This window comes from Salminus brasiliensis, chromosome 6, assembly GCF_030463535.1.
Source record: "Salminus brasiliensis chromosome 6, fSalBra1.hap2, whole genome shotgun sequence".
NCBI lineage: Eukaryota > Metazoa > Chordata > Actinopteri > Characiformes > Bryconidae > Salminus > Salminus brasiliensis.
The window spans coordinates 5,589,415-5,601,051 of NC_132883.1; the positions used below are offsets into that span (position 1 = coordinate 5,589,415).

An 11,637-nucleotide genomic window follows, 5' to 3' on the forward strand; every position below is an offset into this window, starting at 1 on the left:
TCTGTTTTCAGAACGTCCCCCTACCCATGTACTCTCTCTGTAGGTGACGTACCAGCTGAAGATCCTGACCACAGCGCTGTTCTCGGTGCTGATGCTGCGGAAGAGCCTGTCCCGGGTGCAGTGGGTCTCCCTGCTGCTGCTCTTCGCTGGCGTAGCCATCGTCCAGGTGGAACAAGACAGCAGCAAGCAGAAGGAGGCCATTGTCTCTTCCGCTAACCAGAACTACGCCAAAGGCCTGGTGGCGGTGGTGGTATCGTGCCTGTCCTCGGGCTTCGCTGGCGTTTACTTCGAGAAGATCCTGAAGGGCAGTTCCGCCTCAGTGTGGCTCAGGAACGTGCAGCTGGGAATTTTCGGCACTGTGCTGGGCCTGCTGGGCATGTGGTGGAACGATGGCGTTGCCATCGCTGAGAAGGGCTTCCTGTTTGGCTACACGCCCATGGTGTGGGGCGTGATCTTCAACCAGGCATTCGGGGGCCTACTGGTGGCTGTGGTGGTAAAGTATGCGGACAACATCCTGAAAGGCTTCGCCACCTCCTTCTCAATCATCGTGTCCACAGTTATGTCCATCTACCTCTTCGGTTTCCACGTGGACTTGATGTTCACGCTAGGCGCAGGGCTGGTCATTGGAGCCGTGTACATGTACAGCTTGCCCAAAGCTGCGGCGCCGCCGTCCAGCGGTAGCTCCTCGCTGTCCTCTTCCAGCCACATCAGCAGGGCCAACGGAGGAGATTCAGAGATGGATGCGTTCCTTCCAAAGTCAGTGCTGGTGAAATGAACCTGTCTGCAAGGTTTTCTTTCTGCCTCTCCCCCTCATCTGCCTCTCCCTGATCATTTCCAGTAATCCCTTCCTTCTCATTTTAACGCTTCCTTCCGCTGCTTTGGGGTTGATTTTCGGGTTCTCTTTCTGGTTCGAAAGAAGCTGCCTTTCGGGCTGTAGGCTTGGTGTACGGTCGAGCCGAGAGCAGGTTACCACACAAGGCTCCACTGAGCTTCTCCTCCTGGAGAATCACTTTCCAGCTGAGTTCAATTCCAGACCTAGTGCAACACACCAAGCTCTCATTACCAGATACTCTTGAAAACTGTGATTAACTGGAACAGGTGTGCTGGGAGCAAAACTCTGCAGTAGCATAGCTTTCCAGGAAATGGGTTGGGCACCTCTGGGCTGGATCTTGATCTTGGCGGTCTGTCTTGGATTTTTTAAAGCGGATTTATTCCTGAAAAGCACAAAGTCTGAAGACAGACTTTTTTTTTGTGTATACGGTATCACTTCCAGTGATCGATCAGATTGGTCCATGTTTATTGTTTCCCCTGTTTGCCTTAAAATACAGACAGAAACACACTGGGCAAATAAAGTAAACATTCATTAAGATACTGATTTGCAGTCTTTTTGGTCAAGGCCAATCAAACACAAGAATGTGCTAGCTGCTCATATCAGGAAAGCTCCTTGCTTAAGGTGCTACCAGAAAATGATGAATAAAAGGGACATTTGAGTGCCAAATCCTTGACTTTAGAGACTTCATACTCAGCTGTAGCATTTACAATATGTATTTATTAGTATATTTATTTAGGGACGGCTATATTAAGGCATTGGAAATCTATTTACAAATGTATACATCATGGCACTATGTGAGGTTATGACTGAGTGGAACCTAGTCTGAAACACAGTGACTGTTTTAAAAAAATTGTTGCCATTCTGATAGGCAATTTTAACATGAAGATACTCTTAATATGCCTTAAGTAAGAAAATATGGCCTAATTTATTTGGATCTCACTCACTCAGATCCTGTCTGAGCTTCGCCCGTTTTAGCAAGCCCAACTTGGCTCCATTAGATGGTCGGTTGTGTTGGAGCAGGGACAGCATTACGCTATGCAGTGCTTTGGCCGCTGACCGCATAATCCACGTTACTTGAGTGGGCTCAGATGAGCTCTGATTGATTCATTTGACGCTATAGAAATCCATTCAAACTGTGTGTTTTTACCCCCTGCCTGCCTTCCCTACTGGACTGGAACTGGATGCAGTAGAAACATTCATGATTGAGAGCTTTTTCCTGTGGTTTTGTTTGGTTTGCTGCTGTATGGGTTTAACTAATGGAGCTCTGTCTTTCAAAATTACATCTTACAGAAGGGTTCAGAAGATTGAGACCACTTTGAATATCTGGGATTTTCTTAATTTCAACCTGGAAATAAACAATAAGGATTTTGGAGGCTAGAAAAAAAAGATTTTACAAGTAAAACCAAGAAATGTTAAAGATTGGTATAAATGTTGTTTATTGGTAAATGTTGTTGCCGTCACACAAAACTGTGTATCTTCAAAATATCAACTTTATAGGAGAAGAAAAAAACCTTAACTTTCAATAGAAAAGTAGGCACATAAGGCAAATTAAATCTCCACCAGATATCTGTCTAATATCATTTATTTTACTCCAATGCTGGGTACACAGGGATAAGTGGGTAATATTATAAAAATGTTAAAATTTTATATATAAAGATACTTTTATGATATGCCATATTTATCGCAATATTCTATCATGCTGACAAAATTCACCAGTAGCTGCAGATTTATCTAGCTATCCCAAACCAACTCCCATATTTACTACAGTGCTTTTTAATTATAATTTTTTTTTAACTCTATCTATTTTAACATAAGTAATTACACTTTGTAATAAAATGTCGTTGGTCAGTGTTTTTGAAGCACTGACGATATCGCAGATATACTACAGAACCATATCGCAATAGCAACAATGATCATGATTCCTTAAAAAGTCATATTGCCCACCCCTACATCGAGGGCATTATTATTATTATTATTATTATTATTATGTTTTGACACCGTGTAAAGCACTTTACATTTAAATGATGTAAAAAAATGATCAAGTTTTTATGTGACCTCAACAATATTAACATTTAGGCAAATTGGTGACACTGATTTGAGTTAAGGCCTTTATACAAGAAGGTCGGATCTCCTCTTCAACCAAATCTTAAGTCTGATCTCTTTAATCGAAGCCTATGTTCAGATGACTCTCAGGTGGATCAGATCTGCTCATTAAGGCTTTCGATCAACTCCTTTAGGCTTTTGCATAATTGCAGCTCAGGGACAGCTACGATTATGTAATTATTTATTAAAAGTACCTACATTCGAAAATCTTTTTCACCAGTGGTCTCAATCTTTCGGACTCCGCTGTCCGAAATCTCTGCCTCTGCATTACACTTCTGACTGGAACAGGGGTTCACCAATAGTCCTCATTCTACTGACAGTGGTGTTGCACTAAAACAGCTGTTCCTGTTGTTGGAATCAGCTCTTAATCCGTTTATGGAAAATTTGTGGAAATTATATCTTGATTCAGACAGCAGTCCTAACATGGCCCTGTTTAATAATATGAAGGCTGTTTTGATTTTTGTTTATTTTAAATGTCTTTTTTTTAAGTCCTAAACAAGAGAGTAATGACTGCAGAACCACTAAAGACGGTAAAGATGGCAAAATCTTAAAATAAAGCAATGCTGTAGGTAACTTGATACCATTCCACAGTCTGGAGTCGATCCTCTCATGTTCTGATTTTGGTGACAGGCGAATTCTGTCCATTTGAGAATACTACTGTCCGTATTGGTGCACCCCTAACAGGCACTGACTAATCTGGTCCTATCCTAACCACAGAGCAACTTACACAGTGTAGGAGTATGCTTGTGTATGTCTGTGTGTGTGTGTGTGTGGGTGTGTGCATGTGAGTGGGAGGGTAGATTTTCTTCACCAGTGCAAAAAAAAAAACAAACAAAAAAAACATGGTTAACGCTGTGCCTTTTTCAATGCACTTGTGATTGACTGTACAGTACAGTAACTACCAATGTCAAGAGAGTTTTACAAATGTACATAACAGAAAATGAAAATATCCCAAGTATTATTTTCTTTCTTTGGTTCTGCTCACTAAAAAAACAAGTCAAGAGTTGATGTTGAGTCATGTTACATATTGTACAAATGTTTTCTTTTTGTGCAAATATTTGATACAAGTATGCCAAAACTGTTCCCTCATTAGGTATTTTTTAAAAACAAATGGTGGAAGATGTGGTAAACTGTCTGAAATGTACACTTGAGGAGATCACATGAATGTTTTTTTTATTATTATTATTTTCATCTTGTGCACATAATGTAAATTTACCGGAGCACATGCTTTGGTAACCTAATGGTGAAGGATAAACAATGGTGAAGGGGTTGAGGTTCAACACAAAGAGTGAAGGTCAGGGGACCAGGGTTTTATTGCTGTTTCTTGGGGTTTACCACATATATAAATACATATCCTGGAGGCTTATCATAGGGAAGTAGAGTTGCTTTCCTACATCTGAAGGACGTTAATTTTTTTTTGTGTTTTATTTAAGGCCGATGAGCTTTTTGTTTGAGTGATTCTGGCTTTGTTTTATGGTTGTTCTCGGAGGCTGCTGTTGAGGGAGCATCAAAATGGGCCCAGATCAGTTTACAGTTGCGTAAAGATTTAATTGCTTTCAGTTGATAATTCACTGGATTTTTAAATTAAGCTGAATTGATCATTGTATCCGTTTGAGGTCCCATCAGTGATCCCATCAGTGACTGGAAGAGCCAGGCAGCTAAAGTGTAGGAGTGTATGATTGTGTGGGTGTGTAGGTGTGTAGGTGTCTGGGTGTTTGTTTGATTGGAGTTTCTAGGATGAGAAAAGTGACTTACATCCAGGGCCAGATTTATTAATACCATTATCTAGAGATGGCACGATACCACTGTGGTACACACACACACACACACACACACACACATATATATATATATATATGTGTGTATGTGTATATATATATATATTTATGTGTGTATGTGTATGTATATGTATGTATATGTGTGTATGTATATATATATATATATATATATCACACACACACTGATGTATATGGAAGTACACATTTTGAATACAAGTGTACTTGCACATAAGTGTGTGTGTGTGTGTGTGTGTGTGTGTATGTGTATATATATGCATGCATGCAGTTATTGGTGTCATTATCTACTTTGCTTTATGTTTCAAATCTGTTCACTTTTGTTTTTCGGACATGCAATCAAGCATTTTCTGTTGATATCGGCCTGATACCGATGGCCAGTATCAGAAACAGAAATCTTTATTGTATCAAACCTGTGCCATCTCTACCAAAACTAACTAACTATTCTGTGTTTCGTCACTGTCTGAACAAAACCTAGTATTTAAGTTTTGTTTTGTTTTTATTTGTTTTTTAACATTTGTGTGAATTTGTTGTGATGAATGGACCAATAGAAGTGCTCCAAAGATGAATAAAAACTCATAGGTTAACAATGTTTTTCCTTCTCTATTAAAGTTCCTATTTTACAGATGTGAGGTTGGTGTTCGAACTGTGATGATAACGTACTAAGTACTATGAATAAGCCTGTGTACTACATTTGAGTAGATTTCTTCAGTAAAGTTGCTCATGTCGACCCATATAGAGATGAATAAACGAATATTGTCGCTGCTGCACAACATTGTATCTTTAAAATGGCAACGTTGGCAAAATTTATCAGCATTTCTGTTGGTCCATTCACAATTCTGTCAAAAAGTGAAAAACGGCAAAAATGAAGATACAAGGTTTTTGTGTGACGCTGATGATCCAGTATGAAGGCTGCAGAATAGCGCACAGCTTTATCAGGTCAGGGTGTGGTTATGAGAAGGTATTGGTGTTCTCTCATTAACACTAGGGTTCCAAAGATTTAGTTATGTTTAATAAAAGACCCCCCTCACCCTCACTCTCTCTTGTATCCATTTGGGATTTGGAAATGAGGTGAAGAACCTTTTTCCCGCCCCAATGAATACAAGAAATGCAGCATCTGGCTGTGACTTGTGGTGTAACTAACACAGACTGTGGGATTGCATGTGTACATATCATAAATGTCCAGGTTTGTTTTTTTTCTGTCCCATTTTATTTCCTTTCAGATTGCACACGTGGCAGCAGTTCATTTTGAGATTATGTGGGAAGGTTCAGCATTAGAGCTGTATTTTTAATAACTTGTGTTCCTCCACCATGTCTGTGGCGCTATGATGGATTTGTAAATACTGTGTGAAAAGATGATGAACAGCCTCGGCTGGCTCCATTTCTTCTAGTGGCCTCTTTGTCGAGGCCGACAATAAACTTTAAATAGTGATCACATCCTGGTTGTTATCTGAGCCTCAGAAGTTATTGTGTGTTCATGGTTAGTCTACGCTTCAGTGTTTCTGCCACGGTCTTACCTAACATTAGTTAACAACGTTAACAGCACCATCTCCTTCCTTTCTACACTCATTGTTTATGGTCAGGATCCCACGGTTCCACCCGAGAGCAGGTGTTATTTGGGTGGTGAGTCGTTCTTAGCACTGCAGTGACACTGACTGACGTGGTGGTGGTGTGTTAGTAGTGTGTGTTGCACTGGTAGGACTGGATGGGACACAGCAGTGCTGCTGTAGTGTTTAAACACCTCTGGACTGAGAATAGTCCACTTACCAGAAACATCCAGCCAACAGCGTTCTGTGGGCCCCGATGAAGGACTGGAGGATGACCAACACAAACTGTACGGCAACAGATGAGCTTGCGTCTCTGACTTTACCTCTTCAAGGTGGACCAGCCAGATAGGAGTGTCTAATTGAGTGGACGCAATTGAGTGTTTAAACACTCCAGCAGCACTGCAGTGCTGAGAATGACCCACCACCCAAATAATACCTGCTCTGTGGTGGTCAGTCCTGTGGCATCCTGACCACTAAAGAACAGGATAAAAGGAGGCTAACAAAGTATGCAGAGAAACCGATGGATACAGTGTAGAACTAAAGAACTACACACTGCTCATATATGATAAGTGGAGCTGAGAAAACTGACAGTGAGTGTAGAAACAAGGAGGTAGTGCCAATGTTATGGCTGATAAGTGGATAATAGCAGGCAGGAGCTGAAGGGTGTCTTAAGGCAGCAAATTGACAAAGGAGAGGGACGTGTCCGTGGTAATTGGCCAACAGGTTCAGCAGAAGGAGATCAGGTTGAAAGACAGTACAGGCTGTAGAGTTAACGGAGGAACCTGCAAGAGTAAAGGTAAGACGATTGGAAATACTGAGGATAAAGAAGCCCATTTACAACCCTGTTACGTTGCTCAGAATGAAACCTGCTGATTTCCCTGTCCTTTTGGGCAGTTGAGGGTGAAAAAAGCTCTGTCTTGATAAGCTGGTTTACACAGGGTGACCGTTTTTTTATTTTGGTTTTTGAAAACGGAGGACACTGGGGACGTGTGGGCGTGCTGTTGTTGCTGGGGACTTCAAGTAAGCCTAAGTTGTAGGATCGTGGCAGTGTGTAAGTGTGAGGGTAGGAGGGGGTTAAATATCTCTAAAATTAATGAACATTAACAAAAAATAATTTGCATTAATAACCTATGTTGCTAAATCATCTCATTTCATTTGACCTTATGAAATAGGTTATTTTAAAAAATAATGAAATAATGAACCAAAAAAGGGGGAAAAAATCAATTAGTTTTACCACCATAACACATTTATGAATAAATATATCAATAAAATAAAACAATCAGGTAAAATCAGACTTTTGTTTATTTACATTTGCATTTTGGTCTTTTTAGGCTGCAATCAATCTGCTATGTTTGATGTAGCTGACCAAAGTTTGATGTAGCTGAAGGTACATGGAGACCAATAGTATCTGTGAGAAGGTTTGACCAATGGTTGATCTAAATGCAGGTACATTTAGACGAATAGTGAGGGCAAGAAGGCGGGGCTTAAGTAGTTTGATGCAGCTGCAGGTATATTTAGATGGATAGTTGCAGTGATAAGGGGGGGCTTAAACAATTGGACCAATGGTTGATGTCGATGCAGGTACATGTAGACCAATAGTGGTGATGAGAAGGTGGGGCTTAAGCAGTTAGACCAGTGGTTGATGCAGCTGCAGGTACATGGAGACGAATAGTGGCAGTGAGAAGGCGGGGCTTAAGCTGTTTGACCAATGGTTGATGTACATGCATGTGACTGTAGACGAATTTTGGCAGTGAAAAGGCGGGGCTTAAGTTGTTTGACCAGTGGTTGATGTAGATACAGGTACATATAGACCAATAGTGGCGATGAGAAGGCGGGGCTTAAAAAGACTAATTTAAAGAGGTTAAAAGCAGGATGAGTGGCGACTGTAGAGACAAACACAGACAAGAAATCTATGCAAAATCCCGGCTGGACGCATTTGTCACATCCAGAAAAGGTCAGAAGACGTGTCGGTGAAAAAGAGGACATCTGGTCACTATAGTTACGGAACTGCAACGGCTCACAGGTGCTTCGTAGCATAGCCTAGCATCTGCTCCCTTCACTGGTTTTCCAACATCGCACGGTGGTACCTTGGCTTCTCGGCAGCTCTCCCCAAACATCCCGGCATGGCATGGCAATCCCTCAGCTTCCCTGCATGGATGACAGTCACAGCGGTGCCTCCTCCGGTCAGCATAACATTAGCTTCTAACATTTTTAACCTCGTTTCCGGAGCAGCCGTTATGTCTAACCCAGTGATCATAGCACAAATCACGGGCAGCGTGACGTCACCAAAGAGTGAAGCATCTACAGCTCCAGCGCCGCTGCGGACCCTCTGTGTTCACCTGCTGCCGTAAATACGTACCTCTGCTTGCCAGATGCCACTGTGGATGGAGATAATCCATGTCACCTGATAATGTTATGGCTGATGTGAAGAACCTTTCAGAGGTCTAAAGAACCTTTAGTTGACGTAAAAGTTCCTTAACAATTGAAGGGTTCTTCACACTCATACACACATGGTTCTTTATGGTTCCAAAATTGGTTCTGAGAGCCATTTGGTCTGAATCAGTCAGAGAGGAATCAGTGTTGGTGGGTTTTATTGACTGCAGTAGTCCGGGAAGTGGGACAGCAGGGATGTCATTTGCATTTATGTAAATAAATAGAAGGATGCAGATGAGGAAACTGAGGAGTTTATCTGAAATCTCATTAACTCATACCAGTCCTTTCTCATCTCACGACGTGCTGGGAGGAGTACAGCCGTGTAGATCAAAGCATTTAAGGATATTTTTTGCTATTGTGAATTAACTGTCTTTTTTTTAACCCCTTCCTGTATCGTAGGAGCCCAGAGAAGGAGAAAGGAAGCTAAAATGTGAAACACTCCTACAAGACGGGAGCAGACGGCAACAAGCAGGAACACAGAGTACCTCAGGACCAAAGGAAGGGAAAAGGAATAGCGTGTAAATACAAAGTGCCTTAATGTGACCCCAGTGTTAGATTCGGCCTAACCAGTCCTGATGACTACTTCTTCTTCTAACACTAATCAGAACACAGTAACTCTACTAGGAGGCTCTGGTACGCCACCATAGTCCTTGTTTGTTTCAAACTGAAGTGGTTCTTTGCTAGAACCTTAAACATGTACTGTAACTTGTTGTTTTACTGCTATTCTGTCTGTGTAGGAAACCTCCAGTCCACACAGTCATGGAAAATCAGACACAACATGAAACATCCATTTCAATTGTTTTCTAGTGGTTTTCATTTCATGAGTTTTTTATTCTTTATTTTTATGACATTTAATGTCTGAAATCGTGAACATATATTTAGATAGAACATAGATACTTTATGTACTTTGCATTTTAGGGTCTTTTATAATAACATTTGTTACAATAATGTAATGGCCTTCTAGTTTGTCCCTCAGATGTGCTTTCAACCATGAGCCTGAACCTGCCTTCAAGATCTGCCTTAAGTTTTAGCTATCATATAAATATCATATATATGTGATATATATATATATATATATATATATATATATATATATATATATATATATACACTCTTTTATTTATACTGTTTCTACAGTGCAGTGCTTATGTTTTGAATAACACTAAAGAAATGCCTGTTTAATAAACATTTTTGTATTTGATGAAATGCCATTTGTCCTAAAAGTGTTGCTGCTCTCTGATTATGCCTTGTCTTTGATTTTTTAAAGAGGGATTTTCAGTAAAGAATCCCACTATATTATATACTATGTTATTAATTTTACTATGACTTGTATGGTTATTACTTTGGGGGTATTATTTGTGACTTTGGGATTCAATATGTGATTCAATACCTTAGTAATTAATTAATTATATACACAATGAATGAATGAGGCAGTTTGTATTAGAATAATATATCATAATAGTATATTGACTATAATATATAATGGTCCTCTTATATAGTTATACTGTTTAATAAAGTATTATTATAAAGCAAAGTTATCCACATTCTTAATTTAATTTAAATTTTACACCTGGGACCCAGCTTTAGCCTAAACCCAGACTAGAAAGTCATTTTAATGGTAATTCATCATTGACGTTGCAGTTTATTCTAAGGCTGTATTTTCATCTGGAGTCTCTTATTTTGAAATATCCACCTCCTGCTTGTCGGCTGACGTGCTGTTGTTGTTGTTTTCACATTCCTCACATTCTTTCACAGGCTCGTCACTTTCGAGCTTTAGTTTTTATTCCAGTCCAAACAGAATCCTATAAAGACACGATCAGACCCAGACAAGCTTTAGTCCTGTACAGCAGCTACTGGCACGTGTTTCAGGTCTCTACAGTTAAACTGCAGCAGTTAGTGCTCATCATTCAGAGTAAAGGCGACAGGGACTTTTATTTTATATAGTGGTTGTGCTCCAAATCGACTCGTCCCTTCAGTCTCCACGTAGTGGATCACTATCTAGGGCCTGATTACGCCACAAATTGAAAAAATAGGAAAACACCTTTATCTGGAACCGCCTGGAAAAGCTGTGATGTCATCTGTGAAGTCATCAGTTTGCTGAGCGGCTCTGATTGTGGAGACTTGATGTAATTTTATTGTTTTTTTTTACTTCCTTATTTTTTAATAAAAAATATTTATATTAATGATGTAATTATTATTTATAATATTTATTAGATATAATTGTAATTAATATACCTGCATTTGTCTCATGCTTTTGGCCTTCTTTCTTCATTCATGCTCACTCAAAATAGTGTTATTTGTAAATTAGGTATTAGGTAAATATATATATATTTTTTTCCCTTATATATTTTTTTATTAAATACAGACAATAAGAAATAACTGTTAATTGACTGTAAAAAACATATAAACACAAGCCTGTATGTATAGGTTATATGTATCTGTGTAACCTTCGTTTATACAGTATATAAACGTTTAAAAGCTGATTATTTTGTTGTCAGTTTAGTTTGTAATGCTGAGGTATGCTGAGCCCTTACCTAATCTGTCTACCCCTAGCTGGTTATCGTGCTTATAAGGATTAAGGCTCATAATATACATTTAAGGCATTTTACACCAAGGAAAAAATATGTAGTGTGCCAATTGTGTGGGTAATAATTGGGACAGAACCATGCAGCACTTAAGTGCACACTTGAGGGGTTAAACAAAGTATGGAGGCAAGGGAACTTATATTTAGATGATTAACACGATATTAAATAAACAAGTTATTTAACGATGTGCCACAACAAGGAACGATAAATACAATAATCTCTAAATAAACCCTGATTTTTTAGGGGCTCCCTGCCAAGGCGTGTACACTACTGCTACCTTGCGAAACTGCTACCTCGTCACATGAGTGTGTGCTTAAGCAAATTCACTCAAAGCTGTGGACTTT

At 39.7% G+C, this 11,637-nt stretch overlaps 1 protein-coding gene across 1 annotated transcript in view; it reads left to right on the forward strand.

The window, feature by feature from the left end:
- The window catches only part of slc35a2 (solute carrier family 35 member 2), a 14,570-nt gene extending 4,803 nt beyond the window's left edge, over nucleotides 1-9,767 (forward strand). The window contains exons 4-5 of the mRNA XM_072681435.1: nucleotides 44-756; nucleotides 9,108-9,767. Coding sequence (XP_072537536.1) covers nucleotides 44-756; nucleotides 9,108-9,135 — 741 coding nt within the window. The 3' untranslated portion in view covers nucleotides 9,136-9,767. The remainder of the gene's footprint in view (nucleotides 1-43; nucleotides 757-9,107) is intronic.
- The last annotated feature ends 1,870 nt before the right edge of the window (nucleotides 9,768-11,637 follow it).